Source organism: Lagopus leucura, unplaced genomic scaffold, assembly GCF_019238085.1.
Source record: "Lagopus leucura isolate 7727_CA_CO unplaced genomic scaffold, USGS_WTPT01 Super-Scaffold_741, whole genome shotgun sequence".
NCBI classification, from domain to species: Eukaryota; Metazoa; Chordata; class Aves; order Galliformes; family Phasianidae; genus Lagopus; species Lagopus leucura.
Genome location: NW_024962256.1, coordinates 162,690 through 188,674, shown reverse-complemented (window position 1 = coordinate 188,674; position 25,985 = coordinate 162,690). Strand labels below are relative to the sequence as shown.

General features: G+C 47.7%; 1 protein-coding gene across 1 annotated transcript in view; it reads right to left on the bottom strand.

The window, feature by feature from the left end:
* Positions 1-1,497: 1,497 nt before the first annotated feature.
* Positions 1,498-25,985, bottom strand: part of SUFU (SUFU negative regulator of hedgehog signaling) — an 88,054-nt gene continuing 63,566 nt past the window's right edge. The window contains exons 9-12 of the mRNA XM_042863651.1: positions 25,266-25,400; positions 23,662-23,800; positions 11,294-11,362; positions 1,498-7,913 (exon numbers count right to left, since the gene is read on the bottom strand). Of these exons, the coding sequence (XP_042719585.1) occupies positions 7,824-7,913; positions 11,294-11,362; positions 23,662-23,800; positions 25,266-25,400 (433 nt within the window). The 3' untranslated portion in view covers positions 1,498-7,823. The remainder of the gene's footprint in view (positions 7,914-11,293; positions 11,363-23,661; positions 23,801-25,265; positions 25,401-25,985) is intronic.

Genomic DNA, 25,985 nt, shown 5'->3' with positions numbered 1-25,985 from the left:
AATCCAGAATAAGTCGGCAGTGGGGTTTTTTCCTCGTGTGTTTTTACCACTGGGACAAACAATGAGGGGAAGTGAGTGGTGGATTCTTCATCGCTTGAAGTCACCAAATGAAGACAGGATGTCTTGCTGGAACGCATGCCTGAATCAAAAACACAAGTTGTTGGGCCCAATGCAAGTAATTGGGTGAAATTCCGAATACAGGAGGTCAGATGGGATGATTTAGTGGTCCCTATGGCCCCAAATCCACAGAAACATCCTTGGCCATAGCTGTTAGTTGTGCGGGTAGCACATCTACAGCCCCTCACGTCATATTGCAAATAATGAAATTAAACTCTCAATAAGCTGAATAACAAGGAAACAATTTCAAATAAGTCTCCGAAATCTCCTTTTAAGGCAATGACTGGGATTCCCACCACCTCGCAATGCTGTCGGGCTGCAGCCTGCAGGCAGCCCCATCACAATTCCTGAGCCTGAACCCCTCTTTTTCATTTTCCCCGTGGTGACATCAGCACTGGAGGGGAATGGGGTGGGCAAGGAGCAGCACTGTGGCCACGAGCCCCTTGCCATGGGGACCTCATTCCCTATTCTGCATCCTCCCGCATGTCAAGGTCCCCGGGTGCTGCCGTTCACTTTGGGAAACATGCCCCAGCCCTCCCTGCACACTGTGGAAGAAGGAAAAAAAAAAAAAAAGGAGAGAAATAAACAAACAAATCCCTTCCCTCGCCTGGCTTGGCATCTGCTCACAGCCCTTCCATTATTAATTAGAGGAGCTGCCGGCGTTATTAGCAACAAACCACTCCTAATGAAGTTCAGAGCCGCAGATCCAGGAGGGGCTCCCAGACACCGCTTTTCACAAACCTTAATTAAATTCACCGCCCGAAGGTGCTTTTGGCTGGGCAGCACAGCACGGTGGGGCACGGGGCTGGGCGAGGGCTGTGGGCAGGAGGGGCACCCAGGTCTGGCTCCATGGGATTCGGGGCAGGACACGGCATCGGCCAGGATGTGCCACGCAAAGGGACAATGTAGGCTCTCTCTGATCCCGGTGCTGTGGGGTCCAGAGCTCCCCTCCCGCTCTGCTTATCTCCTGCACAGCCTTGATGCATTGCAATGATTAACTGGGTGCCAGAGGGGAGGTTCCCAGTGCTGTCCTTGCCGGGCTGTCTGAATGAACAGCGCTTCGAGGCCTGGGAGGCAGATGGCACATGGAGTTTGGGGCAAGGAAACCGGCCGCAGCCATCCGCTCATTGCTTCTATTTGACACAGGGATGGCCAAGACAACGTCTCGGGATGAACAAGAGCAAAACCCATCCAGCTCCCTGCACATCCCTTCCCTTCCCCACATCAAACTTCCACCCTTCCCCTCTCTGGCCTTAAAAAAATTTATTACAGAGGAGCGTAAAAAGATTACAGCAAAACCGCTCAGTGTTACTGGGAAATCATCATAACGTTAGCAAAGGTCTGTTTCATCACAGCACCCACAGAGAAGGACACCGAGAAGTATGCAAATACCTTTAATGCACTTAGGATACACGGGAGGAGAAAACGTTTAGTGATTCACAAAAATATTACAAAAGTCACGTGCAGGTGAAACATACCCAGCACTGAAGTAACAATGTAAGAATTTACATTAGAAACTAATATAAAATATTTAAAAACCTCTGCTAGTTTAGCTTTCTGTTTTGTCTTTTATTTAAAAAAAAAAAAAGAAAAAAAAGAAAAAAGGGGGTGGGGTGGAGGAGAAAGGCCATCTCCAAGGTCCCAACATGTGTCCCCGGGTCCCCCGGGAAGTTGTGCAGAACCGACCAGCAAAGCCTGCACCCCGCACCGCTGTAAGAAACACCGTTGTGCCCAGCACGGGTGGGAAGGAGAGGGGTGTGAAGGGCTGAAATCCCCCGTGGGGCCGGAGCGAGGCCGGGAAGCACCCACGGCCCCGGGGCTGTGCAATCAGGGCAGCACAGACAGCAGGGCGGGCACGGGGCCGCCGCACCCAGCCAAGCACACGGCGTTGCTGTAGGACCTGCAGCACGGCGCCGTCCCTCCCACCCTCGCCGCCGTGCGCTGTGCGTGCAGCGCAGTGTTTCCGGAGCTGCTCTTTCGTTGCGGTTGGGCCCCAGGGACAGGAACAAAGGAGCCATTTTGATCTCCAGCTTCGCCGGGGAGAGGAGGGACAGGCCGACAGAAAAGAGCAGTGTTTGCAAAACACAACAATCGGCAGGGAATTTTCCTCCAGCTTTGACAGGCTGTTTCTTTTCCTCTCTCTTCCTCTTTTTTATTAACAGAGAGGAGACGCAGCATTATGACTGGAGTATAAACAGCAGCAGCGGTGCTCGTAGGCTGCAGTAGGCCTCACGTGTGCAGCTGAGCCCAGGGCCGCTGAGCCCACGAGGGGCCGGGCTCCCTTCATGGCAAGCTGAGGGCCGTGGGGCCTGTCGGCAGTGCTGGGGCTTGCCCCAGCTTTAGGGGAGCCCCGTGGGCAGGTCCACAGCCTGCACAATCTCGGGCTTCTCTGCTTGAAATGTTGGACTGGTGTCGAGCACAAGCTGGTTTGTTTTGCTTTTTTTTTTTTTTTTTTTTTGTTTAAGAGGACAAGCAGGCACTGCACAACAGAAAAAAAATGTTACAAAAATAGTAGGTTGCTACAGAGCTTGTTCAAAACTGGTCCCAGAGACCTAAGTTCAGCTTTAACATCTCAGGATGCGCACATGTAGAGCTTGTTTTAGACACAGTCTGGCTTCTGGGCAAGCCTGCTTTTATCGATGGGGACAGATGCACTGAGAGGGATTCCCAGTTGCTCGACAGCTCATCTGCCCTCACAGCGTCACTCGAAGGGAGAATTAAGGCACAATATGGGATGTGAAGGAGGACCCTTGCACAGGATCGCCTCCTGAGCGTGGCGGCTGTCCTGGTGCCAGCAGTGACCCCAGCTCACCCAGGAGCAGCACACGAGCTGAAGCCCAGGATTCCACCCAGCAGCACTGCGGGGCTGTGTCCAGGCTAGGACAAAATGAGGCGCGTGGGTCTTTGGGCCCATCAGGCCTGAAGGTTCTCATAGAATGGTTCGAGTTGGAAAGGACCCTTAAAGGTCATTTGGTCCAACTCCCCTGCAGTGAACAGCAACACCTACAGCTCCATCAGGTGCTCAGAGCCCTGTCCAGCTTGACCTTGAATGTCTCTGCACTGGTGTGGTGCTGCCTTGCCTCAGCCAGATACAAGCCTGCAAAGCGGTCCACAAGCTCTGGATGCCTGCCTAGGGGGTGATGACCACAGGGCAGACAGACACTCAAGCAGCTGCGTCTCCAAGCAGACGCGTCCTCCAACCAGCATGAGAAGCATGCAGCCAGCCAACATCCTCAGTGAAGCATCTCAGAGAGGTTTTTGTGAGGAGCTGGGGAACATTTGATGAAGCGAACGGATGCTGGGTGAGCAATAATGCTCGCCCAGTGACCAGCCTGGGGGCTCCCGTGGGGGGCAGCGGAGCGAGAGCTCCACTCCCTGCCCCACGCTCATTAAAAAACCAAATGATTCAGAAGCAGCTGCATCGCCATTCCCCATCTCTGAGCTAACACAGTCATTCACAGCCCACACCCTCTGCAATGGGCACAGGCCAAGGTGTGAACATGCAGTGGGATGCGCACAGCCAGGTCCTCACCCCACATTTCAGTAGGCAGTGGTGTGGACACGAGGACTGGTCCGCAGGGACCACGGCAGCTCAGTGACGCTCCCTTTGGTTTCTGGCTTCCCTGCATCCTGTTGAGATGGCACAAAGGATTGTGCTGCCTCAAAGAAGCCCCAGCTGTGGGTGCAAGGGAGGCTGCTAACCTGCCTCCAGCACGCAGCCTCTCCCCGGCACTCCATTCTCTCCTAGCCAAGCTCTGCTTTCAACTTTTTTTTTTTTTTAAGCTACACCTCCTAAATATTTCTACTGGTCACAGATGAAAAACAAAATCCCCACTTCTTCAAAGACCATTTGATGACCCAATGGTGTCATTTCAAAAGTCATCCAAGAGCAACTGAATATTTGAAGCGAGGAGCTTCAGAATATCACTTCAAATCACCGCTGGCATATCTACGTACAGTAAAACCAATATATCACCATCCTCAAAGATATTACACACAGCAGGCACCACCTAACGAAGCCACTGAAAATATCACTGTAGGTCACTCCAGCTACAAGACCGACTGCTCTGCCCAGGTCACATCCCACATGCTGAAACTATACAATCTTTCTTCTGTTTTTAATCACAAGTTGAGAGGAAAGCAGTCCTGGGTTTTGGGACTTCCCTTGTTCCAGAACTGCTGTCACATGTTGCATTTTCAAGGCACTGCAGATCGGCCACGAGGCTCTTCATCTTTGGAAATACCCCTACCTCACTGCATCATGAGATTTCTCCAGGAGACAGAAAACTTGTACCCACTTATTTTAAACTGACATTTATATCCAGATCACTATCTCTAGACAACAGACGCCTCATGGGTTTTGGCTTCATATAATCCTGCTTCAGACCTTTTACACAATCTAGAAGAAAAATCAGCACCAGTAGACCTACTACCACAGCAGGTTGGGGCTAGAAAATAGCATGGCATTTATGAGCACTGATGCACTTTCCTTTTTAAAACTATTCGCTCACTAAAATACAAAGGTTTCTTTTCCAGTTCCTTCACACACAGGCATGTCCTCTTGCCCCAAGATGAAAATATCCAAACTCGAGATCTCATTTACTTGCCAATGAGTAAGCCTTTGGCATGGTTGCAAACTTGAAGCGAACCGGGGGAGGGGAGGTCCTGTGGGTGCTCAGCTCCTCACAACGCCAAACAACATGCAACTTGCTTTTTCTTGAAAACTGTTGAGAGGCAGCAGCACAGCCTTGCAGCTGAAGGGTCGACTTTCACCAGTTTCTCTCATTTAGTTGGTCTAACAGTAAGAGTGCCTTCTATTTTAGCAGTTAACTTTTGTCTAGTATTTTCCCCCTTACCTAAAAGGGAAGATTTCACTTCCTTCCCCTGAAATCTCCATAATTGTTATCCGGATACTGGCAAAGATCTGTTGAGAAAATGTTGCAGAAATAGAGATTTCTGGCATGCCACCTGTTCATAACTCAATACACAGAACTATATATAAATACATGACACAGAACAAAAAAAAAAAACACACACAAAGTATACTGGGTGGATTTTCAAGTGCATTCAGTGTGCTCCCTCTGAAGTCAATGAAAACCCAACCCAGAGCGTCTGATGAGAGTAAATATGGTGAGGAAAACATATGCATAGGCAGAACTGGAGCACAAGGCAGCCTGGAGGAGCCACCTGCCCTGCTGCAAAGGCTCCCAGAGGTCAAAGGACAGGAGGTCCTCAGCCTTCCAGATGTGTGAGACCCACAGAGCTCTGATGGACTTCTCTCTGCCCTGTGCCGATCTCTGCAGGAAGAGCAACAGCTGACCTTCCAAACACCCCTTCTCCACTAAGATGTGGACTTTAAGCTCCTTGTAATGAGAGCTAGCATCTGGAGAAAAGGAAGAGCAGTCAGCCTCATGGTGATGGGCCAGTGCTGCTGCAAGTACCCTCAGCAAGCCCATACCAGAGCAGCCCATGGGCTACTGCTGGTAGATGGCTTTGGGACAGTATTCTAGTAGTCTCCCTGCCCTTTTTCTGACCATCACAACTGTCTGTTTGTTCATTATCTTGTGGCAGGATGCTTGAGGATACCATTTCTGAAGCTGGACTGGTAGATTCCCATGTTCTGCAGCCCTGGATATGCATCTTGAGTGCAGAAGGCTTGTGCAGGCTTAGTGTGAACCAGGACAATGAATACTGGCCAATAGATCCCATGGATGAATGCAGTCTGCCACAGCACAGAAATCACTCTGGCTGGTACATGCAGATATCTGAAAGTTTGTTCTTTCACAGCAGGATTTTAAGATGATCCGCTGAGTTCAGACAAAATGACAAACTCATTTACATGTAAATTGCTTTCGTAGCTTTGCAGAAAGGAAGGTTCTGCTGAGCAGTGTTGGACCCTGCATTTGGCCTGCCTTAAATTATAATATAACAACAATTATAATAATACAAATACTACTTTGTACACAAAGCACGCCCTCCCCTGCAAACCCTGGCATGCTTCGGTAGGTCCTACAGCCCTCTAGTCAATAATCACCCTCTTTGCAAAGAGACACATTGAGTGACTTGCCTGAGGCCACAGAGGATTTCTGTAGCAAGTCCAAGGAAAGCTTTGCGGCTCCTAGCTCTGCTTCTTGACCAGCATTAACCAGCCTCAAATATATGCAAAAAAACATTAAAGCCGTCTGTGCCAGGAAGAAAAAACAAACAGAAATCCAAGCCTGGGGTACCAAGAGGCCTCCTGGACTTTGCTGTTTGATCAGGTGAGTTAAGTGTTAAAAGCTATTGTTACACTTGTATTAAGATCACACAGCAACTGGCAATTGTGCACAACTCGGGAAGAAGAAACAGCCAAGCTAAATTGGCAGAAAAGGGTGGAAGAGAAAGCTGCATCGCCTCTGACAAGGAGAGAAAAGTTGCCACTGAAAGACAATGGCCAAAGAAGGGTTGGGGGAATATGCATCAGGAACAACCTGCAGCAGCAGCAGGGGGTGAAGCCTGTGGTTGACTGCTTCAGCATAAATGCAGGGGCCAGCATCACGATGCAGAGACACAACATGACCGAACAGACTGTGTCCTCTGCACACCACATTTGGCTCTGGGCGAGAGGCCATACAGATCTAGAGGAGGGGGCTTTTTCAAGCTGCTTTTGATGCTTTTCAGTCCAAATCTACCCAAAAGGAGGGACACCAGCTGCAACAAGAGCCATCACTGCAAGGCTGGAGGGGAAAGCGGAGCTGCGATAGGGCACAACCCCCATAGTGACAAGAATAGTTGGATTTACCGAGGCTGAGCCTCCCCTCTGGATCCTGCAGAGCTGCTGAAGTTGCCCTGTGAACAAACGGTTCTTTCTAGCTTCTCCAATACTGTACAATAGCAAAGAAAAAATACTTGACAGTATCTCTTTAAAGATAAACACACTGTAAACAGGAGATCTCCCCCGCCCCGGTAGCTTTCTTCCTCCTGCTTGTGCAAAACCAGAGGTTGTGACCTTCCCTGGGGTTCAGGCACAAGGACAGGATGCATGAGAATAAAGTTGCCTCTGTTTGCAGCGATACCATAGCTAATAGCACCAACACTAACACTTAAAACATGCCTAATTTGAGGGCAGGGAGTATCTGGGTTTGTTTTTCTTGACTGAACTAGAAAGTTCATCTTTAAATCTGTTCAGCTTCAAGCATGTGAGCTTTTGGCCTCCTTTAAACAGGGGAAATACCATTCTGTTTCTGAAAAGAAAAAAAAAATAGCACATGGAAGAACAGTTCTGCAGTCAGTAAAAGTTTGGCTAACAAAAGGACTCCAGAGTCACGTAAAGAACATTTAATCCATGGATTATAGGCTTGCACCTGGCAGAATGCATGTGTAAATACAGGCGTGCAGAGCGCCTACACCCTGGGCTAAGGCAGAGGGAAGTTCTGTAGCTAGGAGAGAGAAAGGATTCTTACTACTAATTTTCATAGTTAAATATTTCTCACTCGCACTCACACATACGCAGGCTGTTCCCAGAGAGCTCAGCCTTGGGAAGGATAAAGGAAAAGGCTCAGTTCGGTCTGGGCTGGTGCTGAGTTGCTCCTCTTCTGTTTGCAGTGGTTGTGCAGCAAACTCTTTTATTTGCAGGCAGAGTTTTTACTGCATTAATTATCCTGTGAGTCACTGGGTAATGGACAGTAACTTGGCTCTCCCAGTTGTTAGAAGGGTGTAATTCAGCTCTAATGCAGTGGGTTGTCGAACACAGCATCTGGCAAGATGGAGACTTTCAGTTTCTTTTCAGGCCAGCTGTACTCCTTTGGAAGTTTAAACTGTAAGACAATACAGAGAACCAGTTAATGTATATCACTGCAATCTAACCCACAGAAAAAAAACCCCCACAAAATGGGTACAAAGGCAGGCGGCCCTGTGTTATTATTATTACTTAAAACAAGAGGCCACTAAGAAAACATTTCCCCATCAGTATGTTTTGGACAGCAGTGGACATTAGATAATGTGGCCTGTGCCTCAGCTGCCAAAGTAAAGTTATGAGATTTCAGCCCAAGCATTGTTTATTTCATCAGATGGATTCCGGAGGGTTTCTGGTCCCATCACCATCTCCCCTCCCCGATATGCTGAAAATTCACAGCACAAGTGCATTTTTTCTCCCCTTCCACTTGGCTATGTCCCTTTCCCTCCACCTCCTCTCCAGAGCCCCACTTTTCTTCAGAGGAAGCATTCTGGCAGCTGGTGGGGCCCTGCCCGCACAGGGTGGGGTGTGCGTGAGCCCTGCTGAGGGCAGAACTGAGAGGGTTTGCAAATGGCCGTCCATGGAGGGAGCCCTGGCTGGGAGGTCAGCATGCCTGAGCAGCAATTCTGCTCCAGCCTGACCCCCTGCACAAAGGCTTTGCACAGTGCCCGCACAATGCCTCATATTCGCACTCAGCTGCTTGGGCTGTTTTGCAAACACTGACTGAAGCACAGGGAATGGAGATTTTTGCCCCAGCCTGGTTTACACATCAGTGTTTCTGGCAGATGTTTCCTAAACAATGCAAGGCTCCTGTCCTAATGCTGCTGCAGGACACCCAGCCTGCGGCTGGGAAGGCACCTGAACATCCCGTATCCCAAACATGACTGTTTAGGGACAGAAGTCCAAGAAGTTCCCATGAGAAGCATATTTGACCAGGGCCACAAAAAGTGCAGGAGATTCAGGGCAGCAGTGAACCATCACAGAGTGGAACAATAATAGCTGTTTCCTGGCATTGACAGTCATGCAGGGGTTAACATGGACCAGACCCTCCCATCGCCTTCTTGTTCAAAGGGCAGGCACTTAAAGATGTGCTGCTTAGCAGGGGAAGCTTGTGGGGCATCTGTGGGTTGACAAGTGCAATCCTGGAGCAAGAAAAGCTCCCCCTCTGTGTCACTAGAATTTTGCTGTCACTGCTGAGCTGCCAAAGCCACGTCTAAGAGTGCAAGAAGTAAAAAAAAAGGCAAACATCCTAGATGCAGCACTAATAAAGGCTTCAAGCTTGTATGTGGCAACATGGCAGCAGAACAGCCACTTCTGGACCAGCATTCCAAGCAATCCCACTGACTCTTCTGAGAGGCCAGAACACAAGGCTGGAAATCAGTTTGCAGGGTGATTTTGTTTTGAAATCTCTGCTGCACTCATCCCTGATGAGTTTCATCCCTGATGCCTCTACAGCATCCTCAGGGAGGAATCTCACCAGGATCCTACCCCACCTGCAGTCACAGGCCATGGAGGCAGCTGTTTCAGAACTGCCCCAGACACAGCCATCCTTTCCTGTGTGAGCCCTCTGTACAAGGCCAGCAGTGCTGGAAGCTGCACAGGGGCTATTATGTACACAGAGAGCTTGTGCAAGGGAAAACGACCTGCAATTATCCATCTTTGTCCAGTGAGTTGTCTCTCTTCCCATAAGAGCCCCATTCTGAAGGACATCAGCACCTGCTCAGTGGTAGGTTCTTGTTAGAGAAGTTCCCCTGCAGACATCTGCTCCACAGGAAGGATGGCTGCAGTGGGCTATGAACTTGCTCCTGACCTTGCTCCATGCACAGCTTCTGTACACGGGTAACCTGCAGTTGGGACCCACTGACCTTAATGTGCCAGGCTGGTGGTTCTGGGCCTGACCCACGATCTGAGGGAAGGCAGAAGGATCATTCTGGGTAATGGCTCGCCAGAACTTTTACTTTTTCCTTCTCTAGTAAACACAAACAGTCCAAATTCCACTTAGTACTGTTTAGTTTTTCTTTCTTTAACTCAGTCCCTGTGTACAGCTTGGACCATGTAATCCAGTGGTTCCGTATAGCCTAGGGGATCCTCCTGAGTTCAAGGTCAAGAGTATGTAAAAAACATGCTAAAGATACTCAGAAAAAGATATTTTACTTAATCTGGGAGCCTTGTTACGTAGCGAAAGAAAGACTCTCCTTGCAGCACGGACAGAGCTTCGGTCAATCGCATGAATATCATCAGCCAGAGCTGTGAGGAATGTGTTAAGTTGGCCCAAACTGGGATCCTGTAACATACAAATCCTCGGAGGGATCTGAACGCTGAAAGATCACATTTCATCTCAAGTATTTTCCTTCATAAACAGGAGTGGTTCCAAAGCAATCCTCTCGGAGAAGTCATCCTTTGCATTTGTTTGCTTTTCACTTTTTAATTTAGCAAAGTCACAGTAACTCAGAGGCCAGCTGCCGTGCCAGAAGCTGCCATGCCCACTGCCTTTACCTCGCTGCAGGGCACAGAGGAACACGAGCAATCCAGAGCCCTGCTAAAGGGCCTTCCGACCAAGCGCTCCTGGGCTTCCATGTCACTGGCCAAAATGAGCTTTGGATTAGGTTTAACTGGATAAAAGCTGGCCTGAAAGTCCCTGCACAGCCAGCAGTGTGCTCTCCTCACTCTCACAGCGAAGAACACCCTGGCATTAAATCAACTCTGGATTAAACAATTAGAGCCCTGAGATTTTCCTGGGGGGAGGGGAGTGGGGCGAGGGATAGGAGTGCTGCTCGACAAGCCAAGGAAAGTTTCTTTAGAGTCTGCAGGGAGCTGTAAAAAATGGGATTAAAAATATTACATGTCATTTTTGCCACTGCTCTTTGAAGTCAGTCAGAATATTTATATGGCATGCATGGGAGACAGGGTGTTAAATGTTCCCCAGGAAGAGATCACATGGCAAGGGGAAGTTTAGCACCACACAGCAAAGCTTTATAAAGCTCCTTCAGCCGCTGCTGTAACATTTTCAGGCTGGGGATGGTCTTTTGCACGCTGTGCACTGACTTGCAGGGGCAGCAGGTGAGGGCCAAGAACAGACATGAAAATGTTCCCAAACCAAAAGGAGGCCCCCAAGGACAGACTGTTCAGTAGTAAATGTGCTGCCACTGCATTCAGCTGCTCTGGCAGTGGGGAGGAGGTGAGCTCCTGAGGAGGTTACCCACAACATGAAGGCAAACCCTGACACCTGGCCCAGGGGCTGCGCTGCTTTGGGTCGGAGTGCCCAGACAGAGAGTGGGGACTGATGCTGAAGGAGAGGATGTGCAGCATCTCCCTTCATACCCAAAACTGCTCTGCTTTTCTTGCAATCCTTTCTCTCAGTGCCCTATCCCATAGAAGAGGTAAACGTCTCACAAAGCCTTCAGAGGTTCTGTGAGGCTCTCTGGGGCATACAGTGGGGATGCAGGAACGAAGCAGCCTTACTTCCTCTGGAGAGTTCAGATCTTCTAAATCTTCCAGCATTCTCTCTACGAACTCTTCGGTCAATAGGATCTGCAAAGGAAATACAGTGGTTTATGTCTTCTCACTCCTAGTTTTAGCTAACTGCCAAGCAACAGAATGACTTTTCCACTGAGCAAGCTGTACCAGGAATGTTCTTCATTCCTGCAACACATCGGCTTAAGGGCAAGGAGCTCCTAACTTTGCCTCCTGCCTCAACCACACTAAAAATGTTAAAATTATATGGCAATCTTTTTCGACCCTCAATTATCTTCCTAAGACTAAAATTAGAGGCCCAGCTTTAGAAAGACAGAGTAGGGAAGAAGGAAAAGGGGTCAAGATAACAACAGCTAGAGGCAGTAAGAGACAGTGCTGCTTTCATCTGATTTCTGGAAGTGGAGCTCCATGAAGACCACGAGTTATATAAAGCAGAGGAACACTGGGGAGCAAACCCTGCACTCATGGGGAGAAAAACCTGCACTCTCTTTGGGAAGGCACATAATAGCCAAAACAGACATGTTCTGCCTCTTTTTGCAGCAGATGCAAAGGCTGGAGTCCCCAGCAGTCAGCAGATTTGGAATGGGAATGGAAATGCAGTGTGGGATGGGGACAACATCCCCACGCAATGCAAGTGTGTTGGAGTGGCATTCCTGGGAGTTGAGTTACAGAGAACCCAGCATGTTATTCCTATTTCAACCTACAGGTTTGCTTCTTTCCCTCTGCATCTCCCTTCCCTCCTTCGCTCCCCTCTTTCCTCTGTTTCTGGCACTGCTCTCCATCCCCAAAGCAGTCATCATACTCAGACCCCTTCCTTGTCTTGTCTCTTCCTGCCCTGGGCTGGAAGAGGGTTGGCCTGGCTGTCGCATGGCCCTGCAGGAAACCACTTCTAGCTCCTTGGAGCCAGGAATGGGAGCAGGGAGTGCATGACTGCCTGGACAACGTGGACTACTTAGCTGAAGCTGCTGGCTTGTGTTTTGGTAATACCAGCAGGACTGTTGGCTAGAAGAAAGGGAGTACTCTGATCTCCCTTTCTTCCTTTGGTAGTAAGAAAACACCAAATCCAGATTCAAGAGCTATGATGTATCTGAATTCTCTTCCATTCACCCCTGCTGCCCTGCCAACACTGTACACTGTTTTCCTGGGGAATGAGGGAACTGTGGCCTCCATTCTCCACTAATTTCCCTCCTCATTTAGCTCCAACCTGCAGCAGACTTCAGGCCAGAGTTTATGACTGAGCTGCTCAGCCTGGATGCAGGTAGCCCATCAGGACTTTCTGTTCATACCTTGAGCCTGGAAAAAGCTCTGCTTCAGCTAGCAGCCAGGAGCTTGCTGCTTTGGACAGAACTCTGCAACCTGGCACCAATCTGCAGACTGGCAAGCTGAGAAACATTGCACTGAAACACGCAGTGCCACTGCAAACTGCTGCAGTCTCCTTGCAGGAGGCTGTAACTTTCTGCCTGTTGAACTGGAGACACTCGTTTGTTGGCTGCTTGCAGAATGAGGAAGCTGACTGTCCGTGTCAGAGACAGGAGGGCAACCTGATCGCTCAGCCCAGGAGGGATAGCTGGGTGGGGAGCTGGGGCTCTGAGTAGAGCAGATCAGTTTCTGCGGAGGTGCAGCCTGCAATGGGGCGAGGGAATGAAAACAATTTGGCAGACATCAAAATGTACAGAGCAGCCGGAAAAAGGAGGAGGAATTGGTATTCACAGCAATCAGGCAAAGAGGAAATGAATATTCAGCCCTCCACGGATGAGCAAAAATGCCAGAGGTTGGGATGGGTGAGAGAGCAGGAATGAGGAGTCACATCTTTGGCAGGGGGACTGGAAGAGAAGCGCAGCAGGAAGACCCCTGGGCGCTCCCAAGGTGCCAGAGGCAGGGAAGAAATGGGAACCACATGTGGAGGCAGCCAGCTGCTCTTCTGCTGCTGGAAAACAATACAGGGTGAGCAGGGGTGAGCAGCAAGGGCTCGAGGGAGCAAATGGGGGACCAGTCAGGTCTTGGCTAAGCCACAGACTTGCAGCGTGAAGACAAGCCTATGTGGAGCACTGCGACAAGCACCAGTGTGGGGTGTGATCCCCTGAGCCAAGCCCATCTGCAGCTCACCATCCCCTCTCAGTGGATTTTGTTAATCCATCTGAAAAAAACCCAGCAACCAAACAACAACTTCCACTGATTTAGTGAGCTGAACTGGCTCCCTGAAGGGTCTGACAGGCGGAGTGGGACAGCAGTCTGCAGCTCAGCTGTCTCATGGACTGCGGCTGTGAGATTGAAGCGGCGGCAGCTTGTGCTTTGGAGCAGGCTGAGAAAAGATTGCAGTGCTGTTCTGCAAGCCCTGCATAGATAGTTAACTTTGGTGGAGGGCAAGTGTCTCTGGCTGCAGTGACAAACTGCTGCAGTGACATTCAAACAGTGTGTGACACACAGCCCATCCTCAGCAACCTGCAGCAGTCTGAGTCAGAAACAAACCACCCCAAAGCCTCCTATGTAGCCCCATGCAGCTGGGGAAACTTGTCCTCCTTCCTGGAATAGAAGGGAATCTCTAAAGCACGGGTGCAACCAAATTGGTAAGCTAAAGGATCCCTCAGCACAGGGAACGTGCAGCACTCCAGAACTCTCTTGAGGATGCAGAAAGCACACGTTCCCAGCACACCAGCTGCTTTGAAGTAAGAAGCACGGCAGTCCTGGATTTGCATCCAGACAACATTTCTCCTTTTAGAAGTAGCCCAATTTAAATGACCCAAGAACACTAAGGTCTGCTCATAGATCAGGACGACATCCACACCTGCAGTCAGCAGAACAGCTTCATGCTGGTGTTTGCTCCTGTGGAGAAGGATGAGAATAAATCTGATCCCATCTCAGCTTCCCTCGCTCACAATATCTCACATTTCCAGCTCTTGTAGCATGCCTGCTCCTGCACAGTATGATACCCCATTACATTAACGCACACACGTTATATGTGCATGATATTAAAGGTGACATTCCCAGCAAATAAACATGACAGACTGCCATTGCTCTAGGCACCTAATTTAATTTCCTTTGGGATTTAAACCTTAGAAGCTCAAATTAAACAAATAGGCCCTGTTCACTTTATATTTCAGGCCTGAATCTAGAGTTTTCCTTCAGTGCTGTTAGCTGATCTTATCAACAGGACGCTGCACAGAGATCATAATGATGAAGCAGCTTTTTCACTCCCCCAACGAAAACAGAGCTCCAGCTAGGGGAAGAGTCTTTGCAATCTGGAGGACAAATGAAGTCATCCAAAACACAGACTCAGCCTTTCCTCCCATGACATCTCTTGGGCAGTGCTGAGGAGGCGTCCGAGCTCTCCTGGAGCCATAGCGGTCGGCTGCTCACAGCTTTGTGTTTTCACAGCTCTGTGCAAACATTCCCGCCTTCCTGGCCTGCTGAAGCTGGTTGCAGGGTGTAACTCAGCCTTTGTCATGGCTGTTTGCAGTATGCACAGAGAATGGCCTCGCCAAGCAGCTGGGGCTATCTGGGACGTTCCCTTTGGCGCTATACAGTTCTGCTTACACTGGGATCTCTGTGACCTGACCCAGAGAGGCCCAGACAGATGCCATCCTGTTGCTAGCAGATTCACTTTTCAATTTCCCATGTGCTCTGTGGCTCTGTGAATGTCAGTAATGCTGCAGAAGCTCGGAAGATGATGACTACCCACAAGAGAAGTATCTGTTGTTTATCAGAGGCACCTACTGCAACAATCAAGGTCCACATTTCCCTCTGCCTCACTGGTAGCTGCATCTGCTGACACATTACAAAACACCGTGCGAGGCAGCCCCGCTCAGGTGGATGTGTTCAGGGAATGCTGTAAGCATGATGTCTCCCTCTCGTGGTAAATCCCACCTGAGCTTGTCTGAAACCTACTTCTTACCTACAGGACTTAGCTACAGGTCAAGTGAAGGAGCTTGTGTCGAAGCCTCCATACCCGCAGACAGTTGAGAAACCTGTATTGTGACTTGTTACAGGTACGCAGCTGCAAATGCAGGAAAACAGGTGAGATCTAAAGACGTTCACAAGGTCATGGGGCTCTAGGCTAGTTCAGCTGACTTTGAAATCAACTTGTACTTAGTAAAACTTTAAAGATTTCACAGTCAGCTTATGGGTACCATTCCACACCTAACACCCCATCTCTCTTGCACATTAGAATTCAATGAGGACTGGAAATTCTTAGCATAGGAGAGGTTGCTGTGGACCACAGTTCACGCTGATTCTGACAGCCTAGGACAGCTGGCACACCTTTGATTTGGAAGACCCTTAGAAGCTGAGCTAGGAATTAAGCTGCAGCTTTGTCTAGCTTCGGGGAATGTGTTTTGTTCAGGGCAAAATACAAGCAATTGGCCCAGGGACAAATCAGCATGGATGCTTTTACTGGTAATACTCACTTTCTTGCCTACCTAGAAACAAAACCAAATGATCCCACACTTTGTCCTAGTGCTTTGTTTGCATTAAACATTGCCACTTGCTTTTCTAACAGGTTTGTCAAAGAAAATAAAGGTTTTATTAGATCTGGACTTAGTACAGAGCTGGCTTGTACAGCTCAGGCAGAGAAGGTGGAGATGTATTGCAATAAACCCCTATGTAAATCACACCAGCACTCCTCAGACACTGCTCATCCATACAGGTGCTATGCCTAGGCTGGGTGGAGCAGCTGTACCCTAAGCCGCATGTCATCTGTTACTTCTGCAAATACCCAGCAGCATTTAGGAGCCCTTTGCCCTAAAAATGTTTCAGATTAATTCCTGTTGACAGCACAGAGACAATGCAGCTAAGGTGTGTCAGCATTTCCCACCGAAATTAGACATTATCAATACACCCCTTGACTTGTGTTTTGTGCCATGAGCATCCCCAGCCCCTCTCCTGGCTTTCCCTTGGCTTGGCCTTCTTCACGTTGCCTTGCTTTGATGGTTCCGGCCTTGTCATTAAGTCTTTCTACGTCATGCCCAGCCCTGACACTGCCTGAAGAGGCCCGTACCATCTCAGTACAGCCTCCAAGGTACCAGCATTGCGACAAACACCTTTGATGGGAAATTCCATTGTTGCTCTTCCAGGAGATTCGTAATTCTCCTTGTACTGGAAAAACATCCACTCACAGATGCCTGAGGGACCCTATTGCTTCACACTGTGATGTTACAATTCCAGAAGAGGAAGTATATGACGATGCTGAAAGATTTTGACCTTGTGGGATCTCCTATGACATTCCCAGCTACAAGGCTAGTCCTAGGTCCAGCCTGATGAGATCCACCTTGCAGACAGGGCTGCTTCCAGCAAACACAAAGTTTGGCTGAGCTGAAGAGAGCCGGCAAGGGAGCCAAGCAACACAATTCTTTCAGAGTGAAAATGCTGAGGCAGAACAGCCACTTCAGCAAATGGTCCAAGCAGGTGAGAGGAAAGTTACAAAGAGTAGCCAAAATGTAGTTCAAGTAGCAAGGGAGGAGCGTTAGGCCAGAGGATAGTCAGTTGGTTGAAGGATGGGAGAACTTGAGTTGTCCAAAGCTAGCCTAGACAAAGGGCTAGGAAACACGCTGTTGAAGAATGGATCATGATGACCTAATGGGATGCTTTAACTTCTAATGTTAAGTTTCTCCTGGTGTCTCATGAAATGAGGCTGTGAGAAAACAGAACAGAAAGGGATTTGGGGGAGTGTTGTGGGAAGGTGATAAACTTACTGGAAAGTGATAATTCAGATTGCCCTAGGCCTGACCAAGAATTTGGGGGAAGCCACCTAAAAGATTTAGACAATGTTTGTCTTGGGACAGATGCATCTGGGGAAGAGTAGGCTGTAGTTGTATGTGATTTCGGGCAGTTTGTGGACACTGTCCTTAAATTCACCAGGCCAGGCATGACACAGCTACTCTGGTCTGGGGAGACCAGAAACCAATCCCTTGGATGCAACCCATAGATGCCACTTAATGGGCGAGCAGCTCGAGCACCAGAGTAGCCGTTACAAAGGTTGCTTTGAACCTCTACTGCTGCCATTATGCCAATGTGCATAAATGATTTAACATGTGGTAGAGCAGAGAGAAGAACCAGATGTGCTCATTTCCAGGGGAATGTCCTAACTCTACCGGAACAGAGTCATTCTCTTGTGCTCTCTGTCTCTGTGACTAATTCAGTGTTTTATATGATGTGGAACAACTCCAATTGGATGAGCTGAGGAACAATCAAAATACCCTATAGCTGTGGTGGCCATAAAGCTAAGAAGCAGAAATAGTGGTTGAAATAAAAGCAAAGGAATAAAACATGAGTTTTTCATATCCTGGGTGAGTGCTTTATCCTTCAAATGTTGATTAGAGAAGACAAAACTTCTAACAACACCAAACTCCATTCTGCAAAACTTGCTTTTTTTCTTTTTTTCCCTTTGGTCTGTTTTTATTGAAAAAAACCTTCTATTTCTGGTTTCATTCAACACAAAAGGATTTTCTTCTGCTTTTGGTTTCTTTAAGGCTTTTGTTTCAGCAAGAAAAACTGAGAATATTTAAAGATTGAGCTTGGTCTGCTCTTCTTTCCCAGATTTTTCACTTAGGTTGCCAAACCAAAAGAATGGATTGTCCCCTACGACCCTGCTCACAGTAATCTCCCCCCACCCTGCAATTGCCAACATAGATAGTGCGTGTTGATAGCTCCTGAAAGCTGGATGCTTCCCACGGGCTCCATGTACCTACCTTGCCTACAGACATGCTTGTCTAACGTCTTCTACCAGAAGTTTGACCTTGCTGTCCTACGCCTCTACTTATTTTTCCATGCTGGATGTCTTGTTTTAGGTTTTTAAGGGCTTTTAGGGGAAAAGGAATCAAGTTATCTCAGAGAGGTATTTTGGAAAAAGTAGTTTCCGGCAGTGCTAACAAATGTGGATAATCATTTTATTGCAGAGCACTGGAACTAGCCCTCAGGAGGAGCTCCGAAGGTCAAGGGAAAGTCTTTCTCCCTATCTTAGAGAATGCTCTGCCACGCCAGAAGCCTCTGAAAGTGACGATTTGCCTGCAGCCTTTCAGAGAAGGGCAGAAAAATGCACTGAAGGACCATTATTCATTGAACATGCCCCAGCCCAAGGCAGCTCACTCCCAGACACAGGGCAGAGGCTGCTAAGTAGGACTTTCCCCTTTGATCATTCCTCTGAGTGACGAGGGATTGCTATGGCACCAGGCACATCAGGACGCAAAGCAGGAAACTCTCCAGTGCTCTCAGCATTTCTGCTGGAAGTCAGGCGATGTGGAGGAGGAGGTGAAGGAATTTGCCAGCTTGAATGAAGGGGAGGAGAGAAAAGCAGAGGATGAGGGGAAGACAAAGACATAGAAAAACAGGATGGAGGGCAGACCAGAGGCCAAAGCCGGAGGTGACACAAAGGGTAGGGAGGCGGGAGGGGAGCCCCTTTTCCACAGCCTCAGCATCCACACCTTGTCTGCCGGACGCTGCAAACCTGCTGGCATGGAAGGCAAGCAGAGCTCACGTGGAGACAGAGACCTTGTGCTGAGGATCACAGGGTGCCAACTGCAAATGATCCGTAGCCTCCATCAGCCTAACAGCATTTGTTTTGAAACTGAGTAAACTACCTGGAAAAAAAACAACCTCTACAGAGACCAGCAATACTGGGCACGTGAAACTTTGGAAATGGCTGAATAGAGACTGCCTGTGCAATGTTAATTCAGCCCCAGTGAATGTCTGCCTCGCGAAACAAATCTGTAATCACAAGACTGCCTGCAGTTTTTCTCCCACAAGACCTCTGCCCTGCTTGGTCCTCAGGATGGTTCTGCTCACTGAATGCAGCATTAGTCATCATTTCTTTTCATTATCATTCAAGTTGTTTGCCCGTTTCCTCCTACTCTCTTCCCCTTTATTTAGTACTCTCCATCCGACTACTGCCAGCATGGATTACACTGGAAGTACCTAATCTTACTGTCTCTGCTGCTCTCACAGCCTCTGACATGCTCAGCCTCACATTTCTGCAAGGCAGGGAGCACTCCTTTCCATGCAGCAGATGGGGGAGGGAGCTAAAGAAGCTGAGACCTAACAAAATCTCAGAGAAAACCTGTAAGAGCAGAGGGGTTTCAGTGTGAGTCTTGACTCTCAGGTTGGCCCCCTACTCCACGGAATTCTTTTCTCTCTCCTGACTTGCAAGAATGAATTTTAATATCTTCCTGAAATTGCTTCTAGTATTCATCTGTGGTGCTGGAATGCTTTGCAAGAACTAAATTAATCTTCACAGGATGACTGGAGGAAGGTTTTCCTTAACAGACATTGGAAAACAAGTGAAGAGGAAATTGAGTCCAAATGGCTACTTCTTGCAGGTGCCTGTCCCAAGATTCACAGCTCCCTCTTTTCCAGCCTACTCTGCACTGTGGAGCACAGGGGATCTGCAGCAGAATTCCTCCTGGCCTTTGGTGCTGCTGGGAACATGGATGAGACCTCAGCTCTCAAGCTGGCCATCCAGAAAATAAGGAACACAAATTCATTTGCCACCTGTGAATAGTTTAGCTTGAGAATCAGGAAATAATATTGAGAAAGAACAGAATAATAGAGGTAGGGACAGGATTCAGTTCTCCAGGGTAACACTTAACAGGCTTCACCATGGGACTATTCCGATCTTTTTGCGATTACTTGCCTCATTCACTATACATGTTCTGATTTTGACAAACAAACAAAGTGGATGTCCTATAGGTGAGAGTCTACCTTATTTCCCAAAACATGTTGCATCCTTCTGCACTGAATGAGGTGGCGTACTTTGTAAAAAATACATCTGAACATTCAATTAGATATGATATTGAAATACACACACGAAGGGCAAGGTTAAGCTGCAGAAACTGTTTTTTGGATAGTTCTTAAATTCTGTATGCTTGACTTTGCAGTTAACGAGGACTATTTAAGTTTGTTTTCACTGCACTGTATGGACTCGTATGTCAGAGTTCGCAGCAATATCTGATGCGTAACATGTACGTTGCACATGATCAAAGACTGGAATGTCATCTTCTTCCCTAGAACAATGACTGCCTAAAGCAGCAGGAGTAGAAATTATCTGAAGGTAGTGTTAAACAAACCTCCTTCTCCCCTCTGGGAGAGTAAGCAGTCCAGGTGAGCAAGGTAGGAGGGGAGAACAGTCTGCTTTGTGCTAGACATACACATAAAAGCAGAGGAGCTTTGCAGAAGCATGTTCTGACTCCCATCACCGAAGACTTAATGATGGTAATTCCCAAAGGATGATGCATGCTGACAGGCTTTGACACAAACTACCCCAGGATAATATTAATATGTATTAAAGGCTCAGGCAACTTTATTGGGTCGGGTTTGATCAGTAAGACATTTCAACAGAGCGTCTCTATCATCTGCCTGAACACAAGTAAGGGAGGGAAGGAGAACACACGCACAACCTCACCTTGCTTTGGGTAGGCATACAGACAAACAAGGTTGATCTGTGATGAACTGCATGCTTGGCATTCTCAGACCGAGAAGCTGGGGCACTCCACCACGAATACGAATGTCTCTGTGGGGCAGTTAATGTCAGAGCCTGTTTATATGACCAGCATCCTTAACGCTCTGACACCGGGCCAGACAGCTCCTGCCCAGCCTTTCTCTGTGCATCTGGAACATCTGCCCTTCGGGAAGGAGAGGAGATGAGGGGTGCTCAGGAGGCACGGGGATACTGCTGTCACGGTGCTGGGGGAAGGGGGAACGGAAGAAAGAAGGACGGAAGCCTTTGATCATGTGTAATGTTAATGCAAGTGTTACACATCAGAGACTTTGCCACGGTAACTAGCATATAAACAGGAGTCTAGTGTTAACAAGGAGGACTTCTTGAATATGTTTGTACATTTCTGAGTCAAAGCAATTTCCCTATTCAACAATACATGACACAGTGGAAGAAGTTCAGAAATAAACCAGCCTGACATGCTTAGACCTTTAATAGAATTTAGCTTCTTAGAACTAATTAAATGTTACTTAAATGAAAAAAAAAATCCAAATATGGGAAAGGTGCCAATTTGACAGCAGAATGAAATAATCTAATCATCCCTTGAGCATGGGCAGCAGCAGGACAGGCTTTCCCCAGCAGAACACCTCAAACGTGACCTGGAAAGACTGTTGACAGAAATGGGACACACAATCGTCGTAGTCTAATGATTCCTTGCCTTTTCTGCTGAGACTGCTAAAAGGGCTCCTGCCACGAGCTGTGGCAGCGATGCGGACACCTGTCTGCTAGGAACAGTGCAGGACCTGCCAAACTCCTGTCACCCATTAAGCACCCGCCACAGCCAGCAACTCTCAGCTCATTGCTCAGCTCGGCCTGACCCACCTTGGACATGCTCCACTCCAGCCCACTAGATGTAAACAGGAGGTGCTGTGTTTAGTCTGCAGGTTTGGGCTTTCGCTGCACCAGCACTCAGGCCCAAAAGGAGTCAGTCCTTGGTTGCTGCACAGAGTAGAGGCCCGGATTTTTCAGGCTCTGTTTCCTGAGATAGGAGAAAAACCTGCAGGAAAAGAGGCCTGCCATCTCTCTTCCACTCCATAATCCCTCTGTTTGCACGCCTTTGCAACAAGCCTCTGCATTGCAGTGCCCAGGGTCCCAGGCGAAGGAGGAGGAAAGGCCCCTGGGCCTCATTGTGAAAGCTCTGCGGGGCTGCCAACTCTGCCTACTCAGGCTGCAAAGGTCTAAACTAACATGACTCGCCTCCTTGATAATTCTGCGCACCACAATGTCTTTTACTTCTGAAGCAAAGCCACACGAACCTCCCTCCTCCACTCCCAACACCACAAGGGACTGCTGAGCACAGAAGAAGCCCTGCACTGCATATTAAGCCAAGAGCCTCAGACACTCCCACATCTATCTCACACAACCAGGTCCTCCTCCTCTTGTCCCAGGCTGCTTTTAGCTTCCTTTCCCCTCCCAACCAGGCTGTCCTCCCTCATTCCTATCACAGGACTGGGCAGGAGCCAGCACAAAGTCAGTCATGTCAGAAGAGAAGATCCAATACAATGATCTTGTGCAGGAAACAAGCAAGGGAACTTGCTTCTCCTAATCCCTCAGGAGACAGAAGCTCTTCACCTTTCCCTTCCACATACTCCAAAAAACTTGCTTAATCTTCAGCACCACAGTAATAGGCACAGAAGCAACCAGTACTTGCCTGAATGGTGACCTAAATACTGCCATTCCTCACTCTTAGAGGTTACCTGACTACTCCACACATCAATACATTTCAAGATGTGATGTAAATGCAGACAAATACTCTTATGTTTGGAGTTAACACAGTCACAAGATCCCATGTATCATATGCTGGCAAGCACAGGAACCAACAGCAAATGACCCACCCTTAAGCCTGACCGTTTGCTGTTAATCATTACAGGAGTGTTGCACTTTCCAGTCAGTACAATCAAAGCATGCAAGTTCTTTGAAATCCCTACACGAGATGATTCCAGCCAAGATCAGCTCCTTTACAAGTCATACAGATTTCAAGGTATGATGTCCTCCAGACGTATGAACACACGCACTGGAATGCCTTGGAAACAAGTCACTGGAAGGTTAACCACAACACTGCAACGCAAAAACAAACCTCTGCCTTAAAAACAGAAGGGGAGGCAGGAATGCCACAGCAGCAGTGAAGGCAGAGATGTACTGCACGTATATAGCCTCTCAGAGATGTGTTTTTCTGTATAAACATATTCCTCAAAGCTTTTTGTTGTGTTTGCAATGTGTTTATAACCACGATTCAAGGTTAGAATAATGCTATGCCATCATATAATTCGTGCATCCCTGGCTCTAAAGGGCTGACCCTCAACAATAAGCAGATGGGGAGCTTCCAAGGAAAATCTGTGACACAGAAACAATCTGGTGCAGAAGATGTGTGGGTGCTTCAAGGAACACACTTTTCTCATAGAATCATTAAGAAAGAGGTAAAACTGAGAGGCTGTACCCACTGTGCTGCCCTCCTGTTAAGGGTGATGTAAAACTGAGATCCTGGCTCTGTAGGATCGAAGTCCCACAGCCTTCTCTAGAGATCAGCTTGCTGGAGCCTGGCTCCATTGTTGTTTAGGTCATTCCACTCTGCCTCCCCAAATTCCTTTCTGGAGGAAATAAAGCGCAAATACAGTCTTCAAAGTGTTTGCTGACTCCAGGAAATGGATACTTCTGTATTCACAGATAATTTTATAACTTTCCAGCCACTGTTCATCAATTTGAGCTCCATTAACATAAACAGTAACAGTTTACCATTATTTTTTGAGTTCATAATCATTGAAAATATTCTGCATAAACTGTAAGAGATACTAAACAGGTTTGTTACACTTTTAAGCCCTTAACATAGGATCATACTTAGGACAATGTAAAGGGGGAAGGAAAAAGGTTCTCTCACTTGTAACCAAGGTCCATGTGCTGCATAGGGGTGCTCCTCTGTAGCAAATGCTCCTTCTACTCCCGTTGATACAAACGTGATTGCTGTGTCCCCTGTAATACTTTTATATGTAAAGTGCCGTCCATGTAAGAGCCTTCCCCTGGGAATAAAACACACGTGTGTGAACTGAAAGGCTGTGAGCAGCATTCAACAGATCAATGAAGATGTATCACTGTAGCTTCTGCCATCAGCATGTGAAGCCACCTGAAGGTAGCAACTATTAACTTTTTAGGAATATATGACTGATTAGTCCATCACAAGTCTCCTTTTGAGGCAAGTTCTCTTTTATTTTCCCCTATATAATGCGGGGCCTTGCTTCAGAGCTAGAATAGCCTAACTGGATCCCGTTGTGGGGGTGCCCCCATGATGAAGCTCTGATGCATGTACAGACAGGGGACTGTCAGTCTTTCAGAAACAAGAAAGCTGCAGGAGAGGATCCAGACTCCGCATCATGTGGCAGTGAGATGATGCTTTTCTAAGCAGGAACATCAGTGGGATCAAACTTACTTACAGTGACAATGCCTAGTAATTCAATGCCCTGGTGCTTGACAAATGTAACCTGCACTACTTATGCATTTCAATAAAACACCTAGAGGATACATATGCAGAACCATTTATAGTATCAATACCCTTTTCTTCATTCAGTGCTTTCCACAGGGAAAGTCATACCTGTGGTACTTAGACTGAGTGCCTCTGCATGCAAGCATGGCTTCCAATATGCAATTGGGAAAACATAAGGTAAGATATATAGCACCCAATGACAGGGTCACAGCTGATTGATGAGTTACTGCTGGTCAAGTTGAGCTGTGCTAACTGATCAGGATAGAGCGTTTACACATTTATAATATAAAATAAAATACGTTCATGTCAGCTATCCCATTGGTTTCTCAACAGGCACAGGCGAGTGTGCACCTGCTGCTGATAACTCTGATACCACAGGCAGGTAATTCATTAAGCCAAAGTAATTCAATCACCTGCAATCATTTGTCTTATGTTAACGACTACATTTGCCACATGTATCTTTTAAAAGAGTGCCTGACTGAAACTGTGAGTATCTAGAACGTCACATACAGTGGTATGCATAGCCTAACCTTCAGAAGATAATGCATAGGGTACACACAATGTTCTGTTCGTTCACTCATGTAAGTGAGAGAATTTGACTAGAAAACACACTTGCATGCATAAACTGACTGCAAACAGGCTTTGCACAAATATTTGTGTCTGAGTCCATAAGCCATAGTTAACAACTCAAGGGATTTCTTTGACAGAGTATGATAAGGCATCCCTTCTTTATCAGAGTTGCCAGTATTAGACCATTAATAATAAAAGCATACTAATCCTGTCCTGTTTCAGTACACTAAAATATACTGGAGGACAGCAAAAAAGAATGAGAAACAGTCTTACCACGATGAAAACACATGCAAAGAATCATCTGTTTCCAGTGTGTTTGGCAAAATTATCTGAGCTCTGGCCTTTAAAGAACCATTGCATGCACGTCTGTATGGTGAAACAGTGCCATAAGACAAAAGCTGCAGAAGCTGAGGAGGAAGGATGGCCCCACTCACCTTAGACAGAGGGGAATCAGCGCTCCAGACTCCTGGTTAAACTTCAGGTGTACGCTTTCCAGCTGTCTCGTGCGGATTAGCTCATGAGGAATGATAGCTGCTGAGCTCTCGCTTTCTAAACTGTCCTTCCGGCTTCTAAGAGAGACAAAACGTGCACGCTTAGGATCCTAGCACTGCGTGCTGCTTCTCGTGATTCAGATCAATTGTGTCAATACTGAGGAACACAAGAGCAAACTGTTATGAAGACACATCTGAGTTCTCACTCAGCCTCCCGCAGACTATCAGTCCCAGTGTGCTGCTGCCTTTGTTTGATGAGCTAGGATCAGAACTAGGTGAAGACACATGCTGCATTCTTCCCCGGCACACAAGAAATAGAATTTCTGGGAAGAATTGGAGAAAACCTGCACTCTCTGCCCAAACCACTGAAAAATAGCTTAGGAACATTGGCAGGTATGCCTTCCCTCTCCCTCTTGCTGTGTCTTCAGGATATTTTAGGCAGTGACCTGCAAGAAAGAGTGGCCTATCTTTCAGGTCTGAGGCATTCCTACTATTATATCCAAATCACTTATTTCCATAGCTCAACTGAAAGGTTTTGAGAACTCTTTTCCATCAGCATCAAGTGCAAGAGCCAAAGATGGATTCTGCTCATAATGAGCAGGACATACACAGATTGCCTTCTCTTTGAAGTGGGGGTGCTATAAGGCAGTGCTGCTTTGCATT